This window comes from Chiloscyllium plagiosum, unplaced genomic scaffold (genome assembly GCF_037043375.1).
Source record: "Chiloscyllium plagiosum isolate Xiang-an unplaced genomic scaffold, Cpla_swu_hap1 HiC_scaffold_31, whole genome shotgun sequence".
NCBI classification, from domain to species: domain Eukaryota; kingdom Metazoa; phylum Chordata; class Chondrichthyes; order Orectolobiformes; family Hemiscylliidae; genus Chiloscyllium; species Chiloscyllium plagiosum.
In genome coordinates, this window is record NW_028270169.1 from 36,250,139 (window position 1) to 36,276,450 (window position 26,312).

General features: G+C 41.5%; 1 protein-coding gene across 1 annotated transcript in view; it reads right to left on the bottom strand.

The window, feature by feature from the left end:
• Positions 1-24,187, bottom strand: part of LOC122564218 (calcium-binding protein 8) — a 367,727-nt gene extending 343,540 nt beyond the window's left edge. The window contains exons 1-2 of the mRNA XM_087977417.1: positions 23,608-24,187; positions 22,928-23,052 (exon numbers count right to left, since the gene is read on the bottom strand). Coding sequence (XP_087833543.1) covers positions 22,928-23,045 — 118 coding nt within the window. The 5' untranslated portion in view covers positions 23,046-23,052; positions 23,608-24,187. The remainder of the gene's footprint in view (positions 1-22,927; positions 23,053-23,607) is intronic.
• Positions 24,188-26,312: the final 2,125 nt, after the last annotated feature.

A 26,312-nucleotide genomic window follows, 5' to 3' on the forward strand; every position in this document is an offset into this window, starting at 1 on the left:
GCAGCATCCAGGGAACAGGAGATTCGACGTTTCGGGCACAGGCCCTTCTTCAGGATTCCTGAAGAAGGGCCTGTGCCCGAAACGTCGAATCTCCTGTTCCCTGGATGCTGCCTGACCTGCTGTGCTGTTCCAGCAATAAAGTTTCAACAATGGAGATTTGGAGTTGTACTCAGTAGAAGCTTACAGATAAAACAAGCACAGGCACAGCCTGCCAGAATGTCGATCTGCTAGTTGCCTCTTCCTTCTTTCTCTTCATCCTGCTCCCAAGATGCTGATGACCAGATTGTGCACCAATAGCAGGAACACAACAAATGATTGCATCAGCTCCAGAGGGCCGCTCTAGAGAAGTCCAGGCAGCAGCAATGTTGCTTCCAAACCCCAGGGATCTGCTCAATAATAATTCTTTGAATGACCCCACGGTTCTCATGGTATGCAAGTGTGGCCGGGTGACAGCGTGGGTCATGAACCAAGTTTAAAACGGATATCCTTTATCACCCAGCGGTCACCCTCTGATTTGACATAGCAGCTGAAAGGTTAAGGGAATAGCAGACTGGAACAGAATGAAGATACCCCATGACTGCTGGCAGGGTAGCAGACTTCGTCAGCAAGACATGCTGAGCATGGTAAGACAGCAGTTATGTTTTCAGTGAGTGGTAACCTTTGCATTTAGAGTATAGCTCAAGTTTTTAAAAAACTTATTCATGGGATGAGACCATCACTGGCCAGACCACCGTTTATTGCCCATAGGGCAGTTAAGAGTCAACCACAATGCTGTGGATCTGGAGTCATATGTAGGCCAGACCAGGTAAGGATGACAGTTTCCTTCCCTAAAGGACATTAGTGAACTAGATAAGTTTTTCCGACAATCGATTCACAGTTATCATTAGACTCTTACTTCCAGATTTTACAGAGTTCAAATTCAACCATTTGCCAAGAACATTACCTGGGTCTCTAGATTAACAGCCAAGCGATAATACCACTAGGCCATTTGGGAGTGGGCAATCAAGGGCACCCTGTCTCCTTGGGTAGCCTACATTCTGCAAAGTTATATGCACACCGCACTTTCTTTCTAATCAGAAAACACAGTCAATACCTATTCCTGGCATGTGCCACCAATCTGATTCAGCGATGAATGGCAATGGTACAGCCATTGCTTGCCCTAGCCTGAAAAGACAACAATGCAAAGAAACTCAGGATCACTGTCAACTTCATAGTCATTGTCTGCATTGGCCTTACACACAACATATAAATTGGGACAAGAGTAAGCCAATTGGATACTCTAACCTGCTCTACCAATCATTTAGATCATCACAGATCTGATTATTCAACATACCTGCATTCTCCCAATAACCTTTCACTCTCACACTTATCAACAGTCTGTCTACTTCTGTCTTAAATGTTCTTCAAAGGCTCAACATCTGCTACCTTTAAAAAGAGTTCCAAAGATTCATGATCTTCTTGGGAACATTTTTGTCTTATTTGTCTTGAATGGGCAACCCTTTATATTGATACAGTCACCCCTTGTTCTACATTCTCCCACACACAGAGATAGCCTTTCCACATCCATCCTACCAAAAGCCCTCAGGAACCTGTATATTTCAATCAAGTCGCCTCTTACTCTTCTAAACTCCTGTGGACGAGCCTGTCGAAACTTTCCTCTTAAGACATCCTACATATTCCAGGAATTATTCTGCTTCCAATATTGCTGGGCAGCACTGTGGTACAGTGGCTAGCACTGTGATCTCCCAGCACCAGGGTCCTGGGTTGGTTCCATCCTCGGGCGACTATCTGTGTGGAGTTTGCACTTGCTCCCCGTGTCTGTGTGGGTTTCCTCCAGCTGCTCTGGATTCCTCCCACAGTCCAAAGATGTGCAAGTTAGGTGGAATGGCCATGGGAAGTGCAGGATCACAGGGATGGGGTTGGTCTGGGATGTTCTTTGGAGGGTCAGTGTGGGCCAAATGGCCCGCTTCCAATTTCTAGGGATTCTATATTTCGATTACTTAAAGAAACACTGTATCTCATATTCTCGATGTGACTCACCAATTCCCTGTATAATTGAAAGATAATCTTCCTACTTTTGTACTCATTTCCCCATACAATAAATTATAACAATCCAGTAGTTTCTTCTATTACTTACTGTAGCTGAAAACCAATGTTTTGCAATTCATGCACTAGGACACCCAGATCCCTTTGCGTCTCAAACTCTCTACTGTTCGGATTCATGCCTAGAACAAAGAAAGATGATTGGGACTGTAGGTAGCTAACCACGTCAACCCAAGATATCCTGAGGAGTTCCTCAGAGTAGTGTCCTGTCTGTGCACATTCTCCCCGTGTCTGCGTGGGTTTCCCCTGGGGTCCTCCATTTACTCCCACAGTCCAAAGATGCACAGGTTAGGTGAATTGGACATGTTAAATTGCCCAAAGTAAACAGGGATGTGTAGGTTAGGTGCATTAGTCAGGGCAAATGTAGAGTAATAGGGTTGAGGAATGGGTCTGGGTGGGTTACTCTTCAGAGGGTCAGTGTGGACTTGTTGGGCCAAATGGCCTGTTTCCATACTGTAGAGACTCTAGGAAAACAAAGTTAACATTTCGGGTCCAGTGACCCAGTTCTGATGAAGGGTCACTGAACTCTAATCGGTTAACTCTGTTTTCTCTCCACAGATGTTGCCAGACCTGCTGAGTTTCTCCAAAAATCTCTAATTGTTTCATCAATGGCGTTTCCTGCGTTACAAGATCTGAGATGGAAATGTTTCCAATTGCAACTCCTCAGATAATGTTATGGTCTATGCTTTCATGCAGCAGGATTTGGGCTGATAAGTAGCAAGTAACATGCACACAGGACAATGACCACCTCCAATGATACAAAATTCTAACCATCTCCTTTGAAATTCAATGGCATTACTATTACTGAATACACACTACCAACATCCTGGGGGTTACCAAATACAGAAACTGAACTGGACTAGATATTGATACTGTGACAACATGATCAGGTCAAAAGCTGGGAATTCTGCAATGAGGAAACTTACTTCATGACTCCTAAAAGGCAAAAATCAGGAGTGTGATGGAATAATCCCTATTTGCCTGGAAGAGTACAGCTCCAACAATACTCCACACCATCCAGGATAAAGTAGCCTTATTTACTAGCACCTTCACATTCATTAGCAAAAAACACTGGCTTAATCAACAATGTATACATTCAGTAAATTACATGTTTTTTTTAAATTGAAGACAACGTGGAAGTATAAGAAATATGAGAATAAAAATGAAAGTTAATAAGGTTAAAACTATAATATGAACAAGACCAAAGAAACCACCTGGTACCAATTTCTACTGGATTCAGGCAGAACAAAAGCACTGGCAAATTCTCGTAATAACATCTGGAAACTAATCAAGTAACATCTAACATAATCATTCATACTCCATCATATTACAATCAATATCAAAGACTCCAACATTACCTCCTGGAAAAGAGCCACCTAAGACTGGGGCACTGCAGTAGACAGGAAGGTGTGGCCATGGTAGTTTTCAACATTGACTCAGGACAATGTTCTTATTAAACTGCAGCTTTGTGTACACACGCAGTCACGCTGAGGAGTCAGTTACCTCAACTGGCTGATAACTAGTTTGTGATGCTGACAGTGTGGGTCCAATTCTTGCACTGGCTGGGGTTACAAGGAAGGACTCTCCTTCTCAACCACTCCCCTCCCCTCAGGCATAGTGACCCTCAGGTTAAACCACCACCAGTCACCTCTCACAAATGGAAGATTAGCCTAGCCTTTTATCATGCAGACTGGCTCAAGACGACTGCTGATCAAAACCTTCCGAAAGATATTTAACAATGGGCAACAAATGTTGGACTTGCCAGCAAAGTACATATCCAGTCAATTATCATTTCAAAAGAGGCTAACAGTAACGGTTCAACAGGAAATGTTTGGCTTTTGGTGATTCCCAGATAACTGGCAAACCGCCTTACTGTGCACAAATCAAATTAGGAATGAGACAAAGTGAAAGATGGCTTAACTTCAACAGCAATCGACTGAAAATAGAACCACAAGTGTTGAGTTAGATCTCGAGATCTGAGTCAGAAGGCAGATTACTACCTGCCTTGAAGGACACTGATATGATGAAAAAGAATATGGTAAGAGATAACAATAAACGAGATGATTTAGAAAATTGCTTCAAGGTGAACAAATTCTAATTGATCTACTGGGGTGAGTACAAAACAAAAGTACAATAGTCTACCTTCAGAATTTAGCATGTAATCATTAGTCTACAAAGATGGAAATTAATCATGAATACCATGTGCAATCATCCTCAGAATGCCCAGGCTTACAACAAAAAAAACTGCATATCTGTGAGGCAGCAAAGTGTAAAGGTGACACAAAGCTAGGAAGACATCTCTTGAAAAGTTACCCTGACATTTCATCCAGACTACAAAAGCATGAGACTCAGGTTAATGGGTAAAAATATTCAGAATGGGGTACACAATACTAGCCCTGCTATCCTGCCCATCTTAAAAGGTTTATATTGGAGATCCTCAGAATATTGTTTGCTTTTATTCAGGAATAAGCACTGAAGACATTGGCAGAAAGAAGATAACCCAAAAGTATGTCCATATTGCTGCAAACAAAGACAGGCTGTTGAGGATTTTCATCTTAGCGCCCATCAGAACAGAACTGCAAGAATACCAAACCCCAAAAGGGAAGAGCAATATATACTGAATGATTGCTTGGCAAGAGGATTCAAATTAGTTAAGGCTTTGTCATGGAGAATGCAACACAGAATGCATTTTAAGCAAAAATTAATATATTATTATGTGCACAGCATGAAATATGCCAGATTATATTAGGTTACTGTGTGGTTTGAGATTTGGGAAATTGTTGCGGAGAGAGTTAATGAACATTGACTTACAGGGAAATACATAAAATTATCTTCTTTTTGGTATTCATGAATAACTAGCTTCCATTCCAGTTTGAAGAGTTTTGAAATAGTTGGTAGGTCCAATGTACAATCGGCAGACTCTCTGAGACGTGGGTTAAGTGGTGACTGAAAGGTCAAGTTGAGTCATGTCTGTACATTCTCGACGAAGCCTCTAAATCTGTTTGGTGATTTCTTGAATGTACTTTCTCTATTCGGATTGGACACAAACCAGGGCTGTAATGAGGCAGTGGGATTTTCAAACTCTTCAGTGATCCTTTAAGGACATCCCTAAAATGATTCCACATGCCACAACTGAGTTCCAAATACAGTGGTTGCTTTCGGAGCTTGGAGTCAGACATATAATTGGCATGTCCTACCAGTAGCTACTCAGTATTGGGTGCATTGGCTTGGTAAAGGACACTGGTGTCAGACCACCTTTCTGACCACCGGATTTAGAGGATCATGCTATGGCACCTCCAGTTGTACTCTCCTAGTGCTTTGAGGTACCTGCTGTAGCTTGTCTAAGTTTCTAATCCAGCTTAGGACTTGGATCATTGCTGCCCAGTACAACAGTAGTCTTGTGTTTGAAATCCTGGTCCTCAAATGCCCTTTTCCTCAGTCGACCAATTGCTGCCCTAACACATTAAAGATGATGATGACTAATGATCTAGTCTGGTCGTCATCATGAGGAGGGTCTTAAGAGATGTAAAAAGATCCATCAATTCTACTCAAAAGGGGAGACGTTTTGTGGTGGGAGCTGGTAAAGAGGACCTCAGTTTTCCAGATGATTCGTGATATCTCGATTTTTCTCATATACTTTGCAGAAGGAGTTATCAATGACTTGGAGCCCAGTTTCTTTGTGGCCACACACACAAGCATAATCTGCATAGCTAAGCTCAATGATAGGAAGATGAAGTGATTTTGGGATTGGACTAATGGCCATGTCTGTTCTGTAGATGACCTTCATGCCCAGGGTTAATATGCTGAAGGGGAGGTAGCATACTTCAGTCAGGAAAATGGAGAAGTGATTTGATGAAATGGTATAGCTTTTTTTTCATTCAGTCTTCGCTAACATAACCACCATCATGATTCTGTTAGTGAGGATCATGGCTTGCATCTCATCATGGAGTAGACTGAGGATGGTGACAAATTGCTGAGGGCAACTGAATCCAAAGAGAATGCGCTATAAACATTCACAATTAACAGAATCAAAGGCTTTTGAAAGGTGAATTTAAAAACTTATGTTTGTACTACTCCTTGTATTATCCATATATTTACTGCACAGTCCATCTAGATGGCAGAAAATTACATTCCAAATCCAGATACAGCCTTTGACTATTAAGGAACAGTTAATTAAGAAGGATCATTGCAATCATATTCCTAAGCTAAGCAATTCCACAACCTATGGATTAGATCTAAGCTCCGCAGTCCTACCACATCAGCCATGAATGGTGATGGCCAACTAAACAACCCACTGGAGAAGGAAGGTTATCAAATATCCTCATCCTCAATGATGGGGGAGTCCAGCACATCACTGCAAAGGAGAAGGTTGAAGCATTTACAACAATCTTCAGGCAGAAGTGCCGTGTGATCCATATCAACCTTCTACAGACGTCCCCAGCATCACAGATACTAGTCTTCTGCCAACTTGATTCACTCCATTTGATATGAAGAAATGGTAGAAGCTCTGAATACTGGGTCTTGACAATATTCCAGGAATAATACTGAAGACCTGTGCTCCAGAACTTGGCATGCCCTTAGCCAAACTGTTCCAGTATAGCTACAAAAGCATCTAACTAACAATGTGGAAAATTGTATGACTTGTACTCAAAAAGCAAGACAAATCCAACCCAGCCAATTACAACCAGACCAGTCTACTCTCAATCATCAGGAAGGGGTGGAAGGTATCATCCTTGCAATAACTTGGTCACTAACATATTGTTTGGGTACAACCAAGGCCACTCAGCTCCAACCTCATTACAGTCTTGATTGAAGCATGGCCAAAAGAGCTAAACACTCGTGATGAGATGGCAATGACTGAGTATGGCATTTAGAAGCCCTCGAAAAACTGGAGTCAATATGTATCATAAGAAAACTAATCCATTGGTTGGAGTCATTGCTGGCACAAAGGGAAGTGGTTGTAATTGTTGGATATTCAGGATGTCACTGCAGGAGTTCCTTAAGGAAGTGTCCTTGGCCTAACCATCTTCAGCTGTATCATCAATTACAGTCCCTCCAACATAAGGTCAGAACTGGGGATATTCACTGGTGACTGCACAGTGTTCAGTACCATTTGCGATTCCTCAGATACAGAAGCATCCAAGTCCAAATGCAGCAAGGCCTAAACAATGTTCAGATTTAGAGAAAGTGAGGACTGCAGATGCTGGAGATCAGAATCGAAGAGTGTGGCGCAGGAAAAGCACAGCCAGTCAGGCAGCATCCAAGGAGCAGTAGAGTCGACGTTTTTTGCATAAGCTCCTGATGAAGAGCTTATGCTTGAAACATCAACTTTCCTGCTCCTCAGATGCTGCCTGACTGGCTGTGCTTTTCCAGCACCATACTCTTCAACAATGACCGGATTTGGGCTGACAATACCAAATAACATTCACTCTGCACAAGTGACAGGCAACGAATTCCCTGGCAAGAAAGAATCTAACTATTATCTCCTTGACATTCAATAGTATTACCACCACTGAATGTCTCTCTATCAACATCCTGGGGATCATCATTGACCAAAAACTCAACTGGAGCACTCATATAAATACTGTGACCAAAGAACAGGTCAGAGGCTAGGAATTCTGCAGTGAGTAATTCACTCCCCAAAGCATATCTACAATCTAAGAGGCACAAGACAGGAGAGTGATGGAATTCTCCCCATTTGCCTGGGTGGGTTCAGCTCCAACAATATTCAAGGAGCTTGACACCGTCCAGCACAAAGCAGCCTGCATGATTGGCAGCACATTCACAAATATCCATACCCTCCACAATTTGTTGCAGAAATTCAGAAATTCTCCAAGGCTCCTTAGGCAGCTCAATGCAAACCCACAATCACCACCATCTGGAAAGACAACAGCAGCAAACACATATCAACATTGTCACCTACCAGTTTCCCTTCAAACCACTCACTATCCTGACAGGGGAAGATAACACATCATACATCAAATTACCATACATCAAAGAAGTTTCAGAAATGACAGCCAACTACAAAGACCCCTCAGAATCCGAGTAGCACACAAACCCACCAACACTCTCAAACAAAAACTAACAAACTTAAAAGACTCAGTACAACCCATGGACAAAAGCAACGTCATCTACAAAATTCCATGCAAGGACTGCCACAAACACTATGTAGGACAAACAGGAAGAAAGTTAGCCACCAGGATACACGAACACCAGCTAGCCACAAAAAGACACAACCCTCTCTCTCTTGTAGCCCTACACACAGATGAAAAAAACCACCATTTCGACAGGGACACACATCTATTCTGGGACAGGCTAAGCAAAGACATGCCAGAGAATTCCTAGAGGCCTGGCACTCCAACCACAACGCCATAAACAAACACATAGATCTAGATACTATCTATCAACCCCTCAGAAAACGAACAGGAAATGACATCACCACAAGCCCCAGGAACCCCATCCGGAGAAAGATATAAATAGAAAGCAGGAGAAAACAGATTCGCTTCACTTGGAGGTCGCCACTGATGATGTTACCGAGCTAGGTAATGAAACGTCTGGATATCAAACCTACAGCTCAGCGAGCAAACCTACACCCTAAACCTCAACCTGAGCTACAAATCTTCACAAATCTTGCAAAAAAAAACACCGTTCCTTCGCTGTCGCTGGGTCAAAATCCTGGAGCTTCCTCTCTCACTGTATTGTGGGTCTAGCTGAACCAGTGGTTCAAGATGGCGCTCACCACCATCTTCACAAGGGCAATTAGGGATGGACAATCATATCAGCCCAGACAGTGATGCAAATCCTATGCATGAATTTTAAAAAAAGACAGCCTCTGTAGTTGCCATAATTGCACTTTCTTCTTTCTTAGTCACAATCAGAGCAACCCTGAGATGCTCTGGCTCGTAATCTTCTTCCCAGATGAGGGGTATGAGGTGAGGTGAGAACCAGGACATTGCTGACCATGGAACAATCCTCCATACCCCCATTCCCCCAAGCCCCCCCATCCCCTGCATTACATCCACTCTAGCCATACTTTACTATAGTCCCCTTTGAGAAGCACGCTGCACCTTTCATAATTGTATCACTCCCATGTCAAAAGATTGCAGCCCCAATCCCAATAATTAACTTACCAAGATCTAGTCCCACAGCAGTAGCCAAACACCCCCTCTCCCACCACTCCACATTTATTTTCTGTGGACTGGACTAACAGACTGACTGTGGCCCAGTCTCTTAACCAACATGATTGGACAGCTCCAGACAAGATGAGCCCAGACTCCTGACTGGTGCCTATATATCTGCATGACCGTGTTGGCCCTGCTCCCTAGATCTATTGCAATGAAGCCAACAGATTGACCATGACCCACTCTCTGAAACCCTTAATCAAAAATCCATATGTTGCCAGTTCCAGCTATGGGAGGCTGCCCTTCACTTACTGGTCAGAAACTCCCTGACTAACAGGTAACTCCAAGGACTTTGCTGAGGACGATCTCCCACAATGCATCACCTCACACTTGTCTGGAACAACAATGGATCTTCTCCAGTCTTCTGGAAACTCGCCTGTTGCTCACAATATTACAAGGATCTCTGTCAAGGCCCCAGCAATCTTCCTTGCCTCCGTCAGTATTCTGAGATAGATCCCATCAGGCCCCTGTGACTTGGCTATCTTAATTTTTTATCAAAACACCCACACTCCTAATACTTTATTTAAATTCTTTCCTGCAGAGTGGGACAGGGATGTTGTGAGTACACTGGTGAATAAGGGCTCGGAGCATAAGAATGAGAAGAATTAGAATTAGGTTTTATTGGTCATGTGTACAGGTACTCAAGTACAGGGTTACTGGAGTAGAGTAAAAAGCTTACAATGTCGCCACTCAATGGCGCCATCTCAGGTACAGTTACCTCAGTACAAAATCTTAGGTAAGAGTAGAAAAGTGAAGAAATAAATTAAAAGTCAACATTATGTTCTTGTCAGTATGAAGTAGTAAATAAGAAATAAAGTTAAAAGTACTGCATTACAGTCCTTCTTTCGCCATGTTGCCCATCCCTGTGCAAAATCTTCCTGCTGCAGCCTTTCAATGCTGGTTGCTAGTGTGCCCTGCAATGAAAGTCTGTGCTTTCAAAAAATCCTGCCAATGCATTGGAGAAGTGCCAGAATGGTCAAGATGGGTTAGCAGATGCTGAATGCCAATGCCTGTGGAGGAAGGTTGCAAGCCCTGGATGGCCGTTGATTGTACCCTGGACTACAGTTTGGTTGCAGGCAACATGGAGGTCATTGGGAACAAGCGGTGAGCCGAGTCCACCAAGGAATCCTTCTGGTGGTCCTCACCAAATTTTCCCACTATCTATCTCAGACAGGAGACTGAATATTAATGAGGAGAATTGCGGTGTTAACAGGGCAATTGACAACTTGCCACTGCCTAGTGAGAAGCTCACAGCACCTCGTGTGAAAAGCACAAAGATGAAGCAAGATAATCTCAACGTCGAGAGGGGCTTTGTCAGATCTACAGCCAATTCTGCCATGCATCCCTCAGATCTTTATAAAGATCCAACTAGCAATCTTGGTTGACGCTCGTCAAAATGTTTTCTGCAAGTACTGACTAGCTCCCTGTCCTTGACAAGTTCCTTACTATGCTCAGCTCTCAGGAGGCTGGGCCTTCAAATACTTGGGTAGAACATATTGCATAGAAATAGGCCATTCAGCCCAACCAGTTCATGCTGGTTTCACCCAAGTCTTCTTGCTCATGAAACCTTCATTCCTCCAACAATATCAGTACAACTTCCCATTCTTTACTCCTCATAAGCTGTTCTAGCGTTGCCTAAAATGTATTAACATTATGCAGCTCAACCATCCTCAATGATAGCGAGTTCCAAATTTTCTTCCCATGTAAAAAAGTTTAATCTGAACTCCTATTTTATTTCATGGTGACTATCTTTAACTGCTGGCTTCTAACCCAGAAGGGAAAACATTTTGTCGCTGTCTACTCTACTCTTCAGAATTGTAAAAACGTACATAAGATCATCTCTCAGTCTTCACTTTTCAAGAGTAAAGAACTCAGACAGCTCATCCTCTCCTGGCTGGTATAAACTCACAGCTCTGTTAACATCTTCGTGAATCATTTTTGCACCTCTCCATTGAGAAGAATGAAATGAAATGAGAGAGCCCAGGCTATTGGGCAAGAATTGAGTAATCATCATCACAGTGTGAGTGTTTACCAGTAGAGCTATTGTCAAGAAGTAATTGACTGATTTTGAACTCATTGTTGGGGCAAAATTTATTAAGTTTTCTGCAGCACTCTGGCAACATTGTTTTGCAGCATTTAGTCACAGAACCTGAGGTGTAGGTGACTAACCCATCAGCTCAACCAGACACCAATGGAGATTAATAGATGACAAATTGGAGTCAAAGATTTTAATAAAGACTGACGTGAGAATATGGGGACATTATTCTGAGGTAAAAATATACTTCAGGGCTTCAATAACAAAGCAAATCTTAGAGATAGAGAACTTAGAGGTAGGTATCAGATGATATACTTTAGGAGGGCTTTGTCAGAGCGAGGTCATGCCTAACAAATTTGTTATAATTTTTTGAAAATGTGATCAAGTGTGTGGATGTGGGCAATTCAGTCAATGTACTTTATATAGATTTTAGCAAAGCACTTGATATGTTCCTACATGGAACACTGATTAAGAAGATGAAATCACATGGAGTTGAGGGAAACGTGGAGAGATGGATCAGAAACTGGCATGGTAATAGGACAAAAAGGGTAGTGGTTGGAGGCTGTTCGAGTGACTGGAGGCTGGTATACCACATGGATCAGTATTAGGACCCTTATTGCTTGTTTTATACATAAATGATAGATGTGGGTGAATATTAAACAAATTTGCAGATGGCACCAAGATTGGTAGAGCAGTTCACTGAAAATGGTTATAGGTTACAGGAAGATACAGATGGGTGGGTCAGATGCGTAGACCAGTAACAGTTGGTATCTAACCCTGATAAGTGTAGAAACAAAATGAGGGAGTATTTAATTAGAGGAACAAAGGGATCTTGGGGTAATTATTCACAGATTCCTGAAGTCAGCAGAGCATGTGAATATAAAAGTTAAGAAGACATCTGGGACACTTGCTTTCATCAGTCATGGTATAGAGTATAAGGGCATTGGTTAGGTCATTGCTGGAGTACTATGTGCATTTCTGGTCACCTCAGTACAAAAAGGACTATGATAGCAGTAGAGTGGGCACAAATGGGGTTCACCATAGGATGGAGAAATTGAGCTCAAAGGAGAGACTAGACAGGCTTGGATTGTTTTCTTTCGAGCAGAGAAGACAAAGGGGGACATGGCTGTGGTGTATAAGGTTATGAGGGGTATGAATAGGGTGAATAGAAGGCAGCTGTTCCCCTTGGTTGAGGGGTCAATCATGGGAGGATAGAGTTTTAGAGTAAGGAAAAAGGTTTTTCACTCAGTGGCTGGTAGGAATGTGGAATGCACTTTCTGGGAAGGTAGTGGAGAACGGAAAGCTTACAACCTTTAAAAAATATTTCGATATGCACTTCAAATATCATAACATTCAAGGATATGGGATGAGTGCAGCAAATTAGGATTAGTGCAGCTTTAGTGGTAGTTATGTTGGTGTAGACTCAATGGTCTGTATAAGTCTATGAATGTATGGGTATAATAGAATCAGTTCTGAAATAGGTGCTCACTGTGCTGATGAGACAGAGATTGATGGTGTTGGCAAACAGTGGATGAGGAGGTAAAGTTGGATTGCCAGGAGTTTGAGTCAGTATGTACTGAGCTTCATGATTGACAGCTGAAGTGGAAGTAAAAAGAATTGTCAAGATTGAATAATGTCAGGGACAATCGCAGCAGGCAAAGTGATGTAGATCACACTAAATTTCATGATTCTCTATCATTTGAACATGCTGTGCTTCTCAGTTGAAAATACTGGTAAAGTTCTAATGTAAAGACAAAGTATAGAAGAAATGCATTAAACTTGTATATTTAATTCTCCAATAACAGTGGGTAATGGCAATGGTTTTGTTGTTGTCACTCCATTAGATTCATCTTTTCTTTCTTCACATATCACATTACCACTCACCTTTGCTTTGCACTATCATCCCTGTCAATTATTCAACTCCGCCTTCTACTTTACAACAGACCTTCTCTTTCAGTTTTTCCTCTCCTTCCTCTATATTTGCATGAACCTTTGCATTTCTAACTATTGTTTCTCTCTCTTCAGTTTCTGCCCAAACTATTGAATATTTCCAACATCTTCTTTTTCATTTCATATTTGCAGTACAGGGTATCTGCAGTATTCACTTTTATAGATAATGTTCTCCTTTATTAGAATTTTAAATCAGATCCTACTCTCATCCATTTGTCTCTTTCAAAGAATTCATCTTAGATCTGTACCAATGTCAATCTGCATCTGTATCACAATCTGAATTGTTCCAAATATATTTTTCCATAATAGATGCATAAACTAGCCATTTAATTTTTTGACTTAATTGATTAAGGTAATTATTCAGAGGCTTACTGCTTGCATTAGAGTTGAATATGAGCAAGTTTTAAACTCAAATTATCAGCTATCTTCCCAGTACAAGAGTTCATGTTGAATGGTAAGTTTTCATTGGAAGTCCGTTTGGGTCACAATTATGATGGGAATAATTAACAGGTGGTTGCCCAAATGTTTAGGTGTTAAAACTATTGATGATGGAACAATTGTCTTAAGTTGAAATATTAATGTCAATGTGTGACATGAGGAACACTATGCACACAAACATAGCTAAAATAAATAATGCAATCCCTTTCTAAATATCAGAATGGGAGATACAATATTATACATGATGACCAACTGTTGTCTTGGACAGTGTAGACAATTTACCAGAGTGACAAATTTGGTAAAACCTGTGTGTTCTGCCTCTAAGGAAGGAAAAAGACATTTAAATTCATTGTAACAACTGGCATAAAAAACTGGTTGATCAAAGACACATTCATTTCTATATAGATGTAAAATTAACCTGTGTTTACATCCATCAGATTTCACATTGGATGTTGGCTCAGCACATCATAATAAATTTGAAACAGAACATAAAGGTTGCTGTCATATCTCACCGCTCACAATTTATTCTGAGATTTGTGTATCTGTTTTTTCCCCTGAGAAGTATTTCAAAGCACTAGGACAGCCTAGAATTTAGCCATTAATTTGATGGGTTGTTGTTTCCAATGTTCAATCTCTAAATGAAGTGAACTGTACCACTGTGGAAAAAAAAGCTATTTTGTTCTCTTTTCAATTTTCAGCTGATTTTCTTCCCTGTTTCATTCTTAAATGCAATGATTCCTGTGAGGATACAGTTCCATGGAAATGGGCAGACTCTTCCAGTCGTTTGTACATGTGGTAATGCAGAATCAGATAGTACATTTCGCTGGACTATTTGATCAGAAGAACACCATCACCAAGTCCAATCTTACTGTCACCCAACACCCACACATTCTCCAGCGTGGATGAATGGACAGTTATGAGGAGCAGTTGATGGTTGTCCTCCCCTCATCCAGAGCCATTTAAAAAGCATCCACATGTGTATGCACGGAGCCATAATCTATAAAGGATCATAAGAATCTTTCTAACTGTTTATATGCACATTGACAGCAACCATTCCACAAGCACGGGCTAAGGTGAAGAGGCAGGCCTCCCCGAGATACCACTGTCTAGATAGGTATTAAATCTGTGCAGCTGGCTATATTCTGCACCACATTCTAGTCATTCATCAACTGAGCTAACTGACTCTGTACGAAAAATGAAATGTACTATATAAATTAACTGAATATCAGGTTATTAGCTTGCTCGCTGACGGTGTAGATTTGTTCTCAGATGTTTCATCACCATGCTAGGTAACATCATCAATGAGCCTCCGATGAATAGCAAGCGGGATAGAACATCAGCGCTTTACCGAAGGCTCACTGATGATGTTGCCTGGCATGGTGATGAAATATCTGAGAACAAATCTAGCAGCTCAGGAGAAAATTTACAACCTGATCCACAACCTGAGCTACAAATCTTCTTCAAACTCACATTAACTATATATAGATAGATAGAGATGACAGGGCAAGTGGTGTGTCAAGCTGCATGTGGGAGATCTCAAGCAACCACATCCTCACTACTCAAGAACTTTCAGCTCATAGTTGTTGAACTGGTCAAAGGGTCTATTTCCATGCTGTACATCTCTATGATTCTATGACTCTATGGTGTCTGACATATAGACTTTGTGGTGCAACAGGAAGAGAAGGGTATCTAGCCATTTTAAATCAAAAACCAGTTATCTCCATTAGGTGCTAGTTTCGAACTGGACAGTGGTCAAGTACAGGATGGTGTGACTGTATGTCAAACAGAGAGTGGCTTCCAAGATACAGTGATGGTGGACCTACAGGCTTTGAACTTGTTCAAAAGGTATGAGGTCGCGATGTTTATGTAGTCCAAGGAAAAGGAATTGGAAGATTTAGTTAATCAAAAACATTGAGCTAGATGTGAAATTTCTCTGGAACTGACTGTCCATAAAATGACATGTTGGGGAACGGTTTGAAACTTTGTTTTGCTATTTGTGTTAAGATCTTTCTACTGTTTTATTCATTTAATGTAATAAATGTATGGTCTGTGATAGGATCTAGGTCACGACAGGTTAAGTTAGACAATATCCCAAGGTGCAAAAGCCAAAGAGAGTGAATGGCTAGATAATAGCCTTTTGACTGCAATAAGAGGGATAAAAAGAGAAATGAGACCAGACCAAACCTTCAAATAAAATATAGAGCAAGTCAATGGAAGAGGTTAGTACTGAAAACTGTTGAACTCAGTGTCTAGAAAGCTGTAGTGTGCCGAGTCAAAAGGCAAGTGCTGTTCCTTGAGCTTGCTTTGAGCTTCATTTGTGCAATATAGCAGACTGTGGACAGCAAGGTTAAAGGGAGACTATGATGGGAATTTAAAACAACAGGGTGAGGAAGCTCAGGCTTGTGCTCGACAGAATGGAGACATTTCACAATGCGGTCATCCAGTGTGCATTTGGACTCTCCACTGTAGAACAGAAGACACCCTGAACAGGAAGTACACAAGACTGAAGAGGTACAAGTAAATCACTGTTACATTTGGAAGGAGCTTTTGAGTCCTGGATGGTGAAAAGGGAGCAGGTAAAAAGACAAATGTTGCGCCTCCTGCATTTGTACAAAAATATGCCATTGGGAAGGGAGGATGTGGCTAAGGAACATACAAATGTTGAAATAAATAGCTTCTTGGAATATAAGAAAACAGAGGGATATAGAAATCATACAGTAAAGTAGAGTTGATGATGATGATCAGCCATCATCTTACCAAAAGGCAACACAGGGTTGAGGGGCAATGGGCTTATTCATGATTCTATTTGTTATGTTCTTACAACTGCAGCATTCTCATCACCACTCCAGTTATAGTTAGCTAATTCAGCATAGACCATAGATCTAACCTGCGATTGTGAAGATCTGAATGGGACCACAACATTTAACTACTAAATCGTTCAGACAGTTTATTTGTTTAGCCAAAAAGAAAATCAGTCCGAAATTCCTTCCCAGAACATCTCTGCTTCTCTATCTACCTCTTTTGCTCTGAGACCTTCCTTTAAACCTACCTTTTTGCTAAACTTTTAGTTACTTTTCCTCATCTTTTTGTGGGTTACTGCCAAATGTTGTTTGATAACCATCCTGTAAACCACATAATAGAGGCCATATAAATGCAAGTTGGTGTTGACAAAATGGTCATAATTATTTTTCTGGTGTGTGCCTTATATTGTGATTATTGTGTTTTCCAGATGAATCTATATTCCTGTGCATTTTAATTTTTCAGTTATGTTTCAATACAGTCTCCAGTTACAAACCAAGCAATTACAACTTTGTTGAGATCAAACCAAAAATGCAGGGACACTATTTACCCATGTGATGCCTCTATTGGGTGCAGGAATTCAGTGCAATGGTGAGACATATGAGAAACAAAGTCCTTCGATCTGAACATTGCCCTTCAAAAGCCAAATGATTTCAAACAGAAAAGAGGGAAACATATTTGTCCCTGATATCTGCAAACAAATCATGAATGCTGACTTCCCTTTGAAGACTACTCTGAACTTTCAGTTACATGGTACTCAAAAATGCTGAAAGTCCCACATTACAGAACAAAGGGCAGAGAAACAGGCTGCAATGTTACATCTTACACTGAGCTCTGAAATTCATTATAGGTACTAAAGTCCTCATCAAAATCCAGAAAAAAATGTTTTACAATGGAAATGCACTGCAGGTGAGTCAGCATCTAAAACATGACTGGGTCCGATTTAACACATCAATCTTTCTCTCTCTTTCAGATTAGGTTTTTTCTTGCCCCATTCTGCAGCAATCATGCACAAAAAAACGTTGGACCTCATATTCCTTTACTTTCAAAAAATTAAATGCAAGTAAAAAATGGCAGAATGCCATGAGATAGGGCCAACAGATGATTGCTTGGTATTTAGCATTACTTTGAAGTTTTTACCTCTCCAGAAAAGAGCTATTAAAAACAAAAAGAAAACAAAATGCCAACTTAACCTGCTAAAGGATTGGTTAGAGGCAATTAATGATGAACTCACTCAGTTTTCTGCTGATGTTGATTCACAACAAAAGAATAAATATTTTAGTTCAGAATCGACCTGGAGCTACTGAGCTAAATAAATGTGTATCTCACAGAATAAGAGCAGAACAGCTTTCTGTTCAAAAACACATTGGTAAGAATAATATAACAGAGCAGAATGTTGAGGAGGGGATCTAAGAGAAGACGTGTAGCAAATACAGGAAGCAAGAGACTTGTAACAACAAATACCCCCAGATGATATGACAAATAAGCTTCATGTTACACAAGTATCAGCCACAGACATTCTCAATAAAAGAGAGACTAACCTGGACTGGAGGCCTGTGACCAGCAGTGTGCTGCACAGATCAGTGTTAGGTCCACTGCCTTTCGTCATTTATATAAATAATTTGGATGTAGACATAGGAGGTATGGTTAGTAAGTTTGCAAATAATACAGAAACTGGCAGGGTAGTGTTCAGTGAAGAGACTGTTTCTCAGCGAACAATGGGATTTTGATCAGATGGGCCAAAGGACTGAGGAGTGGGAGATGGAGCTTAATTTAGATAAATGTGAGGTGTTGCATCTTGGGGAGGCAAACCAGAGCAGGAATTAGACACTTAATGGTAGGGCCTTGGGGAGTGTTGCCAAACAAAGAGACCTAGGAATGCAGGTGCATAGTTCCTTGAAAGTGAAGTCACAGGTTGACAAGGTAGCAACGAAGGCATTTGGCACAGTTGTCTTCATTGGTCAGAGCACTGAAGATAGGAGTTGGAACATTATGGTGCAAACATTGGTGAGGCCACGTTTAGAATGCTGCAATGAATTCTGGTCTTCCTGCTACAGAAAAGATGTTGTGAAACTTAAAATGGTTCAGAAAGATTTACAAGGATGTTGTCAATAATGGAGGATTTCAGCTCGGGAGAGGCTGAATAGACAGAGGGTTTTTTTTCTCTGGACCATCAGGGGCTGAGGGGTGAGGTTTCTAAAATCATGAGGGGCATGGATAGGGTGAATTGCCAGGGTCTTTTTCCCAGGGTAGAGGAATCAAAAACCAGGAGGCATATTTTAAGGTAGAGGGGATAGATTTAAAAGGGACCCTGAGGGGCAACTTTTCATGCAGAGGGTGTATGGAACAAGCTGCCAGAAGAGATGTTGAAGTTGGATACAAATACAACATTTAAAAGGCATCTGTATAGGTACATGGAAAGGAAGGGCTTATAGAGATATGGGTCAAATACTGGCAAATGGGACTTAATCTGTTTAGGAAATCTGGTCGTTCTGGACAAGTTGGACTGAAGGGTTTGCTTTCATGCTGTATAACGAGTCAATAATACACAAAAAGATAAATATTATCCAGGACAGAGCAGCCTGCTTGACTGGCACCCCATTCATCATCGAAAACATTCAGACTGTTCACCACCAGCATGCAATGACATCAATGTTAAGCACATACAAGATACACTACAATGACTCGAAAAACTTTCTTCAACAGCACATTTCAAACCCTGACCTCTACCATCCAGAATGATAAGATAGCAGATGCATGGGAACCTGTAAGCTCCACTTCAAGCCACAAACCATCCTGACTTGTAATGGTATTAGTTTCTCAAAATTTATTAGAGATATTCAAAAAATGATGATTTGGAGATGCCAATGTTGGACTGGGGTGTACAAAGTTAAAAATCACACAACACCAGGTTATAGTCCAACAGGTTTAATTGGAAGCACTAGCTTTCGGAGCACTGTGATTCATCAGGTGATTGTGGAGTACACGATTGTAAGACACAGGTATTACAATCATGTACTCCACAACCACCTGATGAAGGAGCAGTGCACTGAAAGCTAGTGCTTCCAATTAAACCTGTTGGACTATAACATGGTATTTTGTGATTTTTAACTTTCAACAAATGATGGCCTTGCAGTTAGGTTCACAGTCCATGGCCACATTTGAAAAATGCTACTCTGATCTGGCTGAGAAGTGAAAAATCCATCATTAGCATTGAGGTTGTGTCTGAGGTTTCTCACTAGATTCACCAAAACTTGCAGGAGCAGTTAACACTACGACATGACACCAAAGTCATCACTGATGTCAACTATTATGTCATGTGCATCTCACCAGTCAGCAATTTTTGCCTTGAAACTGGCATGTTTGGACATATACTATTTTCATACGAAACATTGGAAAAAGGAACTTCAAAGTCTAAACAGTAAACTCATTAATTGCATATTCCAATCAGGGGACACTGTTCAAAGGCAGCACAAATTGAGGTGCAGTGTTGTTATCTGACCTCTGATTCTTCAAATACAGTTGCAAAGATTGTAGGAATGGAATTTGCATAATCCTAGTGCTTTTTTCCTAATGATTATTCCACTGGATGTGACAATTAATGCAAATCTGATTTATCATATTCAATATTATTCAAATAAGTTCCAAAACTAAAATAATTACTTTATAAGAAGTTTTCATTATTCTATGCTCGATTGTCTGAGAGTGTAGCAATCTCACTCAAGTGAAAAAAGAGAAATTCTTTCATGTAGCATTTCTATCTCAGTTCCCTGGGTAGGGTAGGATGGGTTAGGGGAAGGGATTGGTAAACAGAACAACAAGTCACTACCCTCAACACCCATAATGCTGCCTACCCTGCAGAACCAAGGTATGTCGGCATAGTATTGCTAGAAGTCAATTTCTCTTCTATAGTGTTCAAATCTCACTCTGGGATCTGAGTACCTGCTTTAGACAGACACTTCAATGTAATATCAAAAGAGCGCTGCATTATTAGAGGAACTGTTTTCAAATGGCATTGTAAAAATATAGCACTCTCTGCTTTGCAGTCTTGATAGCTCCATTATATAATAAAGAGGGAATGAGAGAGTATGGTTATGAGGAGCATTTTGAGATAGTGGGATCAGTGGAAACCAAAGGAGGTGTGAAAGTTTTTTTTTATATTCAAAAGGATTGAGTGAGCAGTTGAAGGATATTTTCTCTGGTTAGAAAATTGCACTCAAGGAATCATCAATTAAAAGAACAAGGGAAGAGGTTAAGAGAAATAAGTTTACAGTGTAAATTGTTGGAATGCTGTGCAAAAAATGTGGATACTATTTGAAGTAGAGCAAGCTGCAGAGACAGAGCAGGGCACTGAAACTCCATGGGTTGATATAGCAAGAAGCTAGTAGAGACATGTTGGGCCTAATGGTCTTCTCCTGTACTATAAATATCTATGGTTTTATATGTGCAATACTAGGAGCTTTCCTCTGTATTTGGCTGTACTTTACCTGACCTGACAGGATTTGTATAGTTCATAGATTGAAATGGAAAAGTGTTGTATTCATCAACACTAATATTGCTTATCTGACAGTGCCAAAATTCACAAATCTATATAATATGCTTTTATCTCAATCCTTTGTTCTTCGTTGCGACTGTAATTTGGATAGCTCTTTTTTATTACAAAAAACAGCTTCTTAGCTGCTTTTTTCATTTTATTTAAATCTTATGATAAACAACTAACTTGCAATAAATACACATCCAACAGTCAAGTCATATTTCACTTTGATGTACAGTACCTAAAACAATATGAATTAAACCACCTTAATAAAAGACCTCGTCGCTTTTAAGCCTTTTTTTCACTGAAAGATTAATTAGACTAGAAATGCCATTGCACTGACTACTCCTAAGAGATTGTAAGGTAGGGAAAAAGCAAGACCATCTATGCTATCTCTTCCTACTCACTGCTTGGTCTAGCAGATGATTAAATGTTTGTTTGCATGTCTCCCTGGAATCAAGGAATGTTGCCATGCAGAAACAGGCCATTTGGTCCATTAAATCAGTGCTGTTTCTTTACTCTCCAGAGCCAGCTAGTTAGCCTGCTTCTCCTCTCCCACTTGCTTCTGATATCCTGTCATATATTTACAGAATTAATGGTTGTGGGAAAGCAACCATGCAACAGCTAGACCCAGCTCTGATGGACTAATGCTATTGTCTACATCTTTGTTACTGAGAAGGAAACAGATTGGGGCAAAAATCAAAATTACTGAAGTACACCAGCTTCTGACAATGCCTTGCTAAATTCATGCTGCACATTCAAACTGCAGTTCTTCAAAGAATTCAATTACGATAAATGCAAAGTTTTGTTTTAAACAAGTGGGTTAAATACTATTTTTAAAATAGACATTTTTTATTCCTGTGTAGAAACACAGGAGGGAAAATTAACTCTGAAGACTAAATCAAAAATGTATTATTCAGAAGTTCATACACTCTCCTTTATCAGCAGAGGGATTTCCTAAAGCCAAAAATAATGAGGAGTGACTACAGTATCTTAATTAACATTGACCTTAATACGTCTGAATCTATATGCACGCTAAAAGTCTGCTGGGACCCACACAGATAGAACATTGGGTTAACCCTTAGGAACTCATTGTAAATTCAGACAAAGTATAACATAAATGTATGCTATTCCTGATAGATCATGTAGCCAAGTTAAATAAAAATTAGGTATCAGGTAGATTCTAGTATTGTTAAGGAAATTCGATAGTTTCTCGTGGGGTTTTTTTCTGTTTAAAATTGCAGAACTTTTTTTATGTTTCAAAGTAACTTTGCCAAATTAGCCCTTCAAATTAAATAATGCCAAAACATTTCTAAATATCTTCTGAAAATATTAATTCGTGCTAACAAACATATTTATCAGACTAAAGATATGAAATGCACTTGTTTGCATTTGCAGCATAATTCTGCATCTTTCTGATGCCCTGCTTTACCAGTCGATTAAAATGAAGCCGAATAGCTGTTTTTTTAAAAAAAAAATACCATTTAACATGCTGCAGATGCAACTCACGTTGCCAACTGTCCTTTTCTGAGCATTTGGCAACGTTGCTGTGCATCAAAAGTTGATTGTCATTGGCATCCATGAGTCAGCCTGCTCCGTTGCATTTCCCACAAGCTGGAAACCAGAGAGAAGTGGGGGGGGGGGGGAGGCGTTGGGTTCAATAGCTCCAAGCTGCTGTTCGTGCTCCCCAACAGCCTCCTCCCACAAAGTTTCCTGTGGCCCCTCACAGATGAAACATACATGTGTATGTGTGTGTGTGTGTGTGGATTGCCATTGTGTTGCCAGCAGACTATGACTCTGCTAATTGCGAGAGGGGTGTTGAACGCTCTGCCCACGCTGGTTACAATGAGTGAATTAGCAAGTGAAAGCTGCGGAGATGTTCCCTACCCTCTAGCTCCTCTTCAGAAATGTTAGCCAACTGCTCGATATCGCTGCCATCGGACAGTGAGCCGCTCAGGTAATTGCCTTTGTACAGGAGGCCGGTGTGCACAGGGTGGAACGGCATCTTCTCCCTGGGGTGAGACAGAGAGAGAGAGACAGACAAACAGCTAGAGGGACAGAAAGGTCGCACGCGGGAGTTGCAGCCTCACGGTCTTGGACTTTACAGGTTGAACTCCTCACCTCAATCCCGGCGCCACATTCCACTGTCCTTGGCTCTGACTCACCGCTGGAGGAGGGGGGGGGGGGGGGGTGTGGGTGGAAAGCGCTGGGAGGGACGGGGGCTCTTTCACATCCCACAGCCAGCAAGGGATGCAGCTGCAGGGGGTTAATGCGAATTATTGGAAGGGGGGGGGGGAGAGAGACAGATCCCACTTGTTACGGGCGATCACTTTTTGTCCGCGGAAGAAGCCAAACTGCTCCCTTTGAGAAACCCGAGAGGGGGGGGGGGGGGGGAGAGAGAGACGGTTTACCCTCCGAGGAGAGGGAGTCACTAGGAGGACCATTTCTCCGGGAGGCGATCAGAGCACAAGGAGCTGTCCCCCCTCTCACTCACTACGCTTCAGAATGAAGGTCAAAGCCTGCAGCGAGCCCATTACCCAGCACCTTCCCTTCAGCCTGTCCAGTACCTGGTTTGCTGGTGCCTTGGTTGTCCCACACTCCGCACTCAGGCTGCCCCGGCTGGAGAGGGGGCGAGGGGCTGAGGGGGCGGCGGTGTTGTTGCTGATGCTAGGGCTAGTGCCCGGGGCTGGCAGATCACAGACAGCTGGCCAGCCTGGCGAGGCTTCACTTCACCATTTCCAACCCAGAGCCGGGGACGCACTTCCATCCGCTTTTCAAGTGCCCGGTTTCTCAAAGCCACGATGCCCTGGCTTTTTCTGCAGGTGCCATTCCTAAAGTTACTGCTGCTGTAGCTGCTGCTGCTGGAGGAGCGTCGCTGCCAAACATTGGGGCAGCATCAGCTCTCTCGCTCTCTCTTTCTGTCAGTCTGCCAGTGGCCAGGCTTTGCGCTGCACCTTCCCGCCTCACCAATGTTCAGTCTTTTAAAGGGGCGACTTTTGGTTTGTCTCAGCAGGATGTGCACATCTTCCAAAATTTCAAGAGGTGCCACATCCCTCAGGGCAGCTTCACTGGAGATCTCCCCCACCCCAATCCTCTAACTCTGTGTAAATTCCAACGCCTGCCAGATATGCGATGTGCTGTGCATACCTGCTCACTGACAGTGTCCCCTTAATGTAACAGAAAGACGCTGGTAAATCTGTTGATGAAACACAGATTCTGTCAAACCAAATTACAGTTCAGCACACTTCTAAAAATAAACATAATTAATATTGACGGCACGTTATTTTACAGAGAAAAAAAGACTCATTGATAATGTCCTCCAGTGATAAGTATCAAGATCCCTCTCATCATTTCCATTCTCCTAACAATCTTGTTCCATCTCAGGCGTTACACAGCAACAAGGAACCAAAGTAACGCTATTCATTCCTCTTGTTCTGCTGTTCAGTGAGAAATTGCCTACTCTGGAACTTCACTTCATCCAACCACCTTGGCTCCAAATCCTTTTCTACCACAGTCTGGCAAAAAAAAAATCCCCAAAATCAGTCAAATGCAGGTTTAAAATTGATATTTGAGTTTGCTTTTTGCTGAACAGAGATCCTCACTTCCACTGCTCTGTGAAAAAGTGTTGCCTACCTTTCTTGCAAAAGGACCTGGCTCTGATTTTCAGGTCATGTCCCTTTGCTGTTGATGTTTTCCAATTAACCTGTTCAAATATGCTGTGACACAGCTCTAGAACAGGTGGGACTTACACCTGGGCCTGCCAGTCTGGGGCAGGGATGCTACCATTGTGCCACAAGAGGGCCTCTTCCCTTGTTCTAGATTTCCCCACTAAATTGAAAATAATTTGTCTCTAATTAGCCCCAGTTTGTTTCAAGATCTTAAAATAAAAGATCAATAAAAACACTCCTTAATTTTACTTTTTTTATTCTTTATGGAATTTGGGTATCATAAACCATTTATTGTCCCTCCCCATTTGCCCTTGAGAAGGCAGTGGAGAGCTGACATCTTGAACCAGTGCAGTTCAGTTGTTGTAGAGATACTCACAATGCACGGAGTTTGAGGTTGTTAACACTGAGACACTGAAGGAACAGCTTGGATGGGAACTTGCAGGTGGTGTGGTTCCCATGTTTCTGCTACCCTCGTCCTTCTAGTGGTTGTGGGTTTGGTGAATTTCTACAGTGCATCTAGTAAGTGGTACACATTGCTGCTTCTGAGTGGTGGAGGGAGTGGATGCTTTTGGACGTGGTGCCAATCATGTGTCCTCGATGGTGTCAAACTTCTTGAGTGTTATCGGAGCTGCACCTATCCAGGCAAGTGGGGAGTATTCCATCACATTCCTAAACTTGTGCCTTGTAGATGACGGAGGATAGCCTCGGGGGAGACAGGAGGCGAGTTCTGCGCTACACTATTCTTAGCCTCTGAGCTGCTCTTGTAGTTGTTGTATTTAAATGGTAAGTCCACTTGAGTTCTGGTTAACAATGTTAATAGTGGGGGATTGAGCGATGATCATTGAATGTCAAGAGGCAATGGTTAAATTGTCTCTTATTGGAGGTGGTCTTTGCCTGCCATTTATGTAGCAAAAATGTTACTTGCTACTATGTCAGCCCAAGCTTGGATATTGTCCAGGTCTTGCGGCACTTGAACATGGACAGCTTCTGATTCCCTTGAATTTTAAACTGATAGAAAGTTGCAGTTAAATGAACCTTGGTGAATTGTTGCAATGCATCTTATTGATGGTATATACTGTCGAGAGTGTGGTGCTGGAACAACACAGCAGGTCAGGTAGCATTCGAGGAGCAGGAGAATTGATGTTTCGGGCTTAAGCCTTTCGTCAGGATTCCTTGCTGATGGTATATACTGCTGACATTGTGTGTTAACTTTGGAGGGATTGAATATTTATGTGTGGGGTACTAAGCAAGCAGATTGCCCTGTCCCAGATGATGCCACGCTTTCTCAATGTTGTTGAAGTTTCATTCACTGAGTAAATGGAGAGGATTTCATCACAATTCTTATTCATGACTTATAGATGGTGGACAGGTTAATAGGAGTCAGGAGCTATATCACTCACCTCAGAATTCACAATCGCTGGCCTACTTTTGTAGCTACTGTATTAATATGGTTGGTCCAGTTCAGTTTCTAGTCAATGGTAACCACCAGGACATTGATAGTGGAAAACTCAATGATGGCAATGCCATTGAATATAAAGAGAGATAGTTAGATTGTCTCTTGTTGGAATTGGTCATTACATAGCCATTATTTAATGTGAATATCA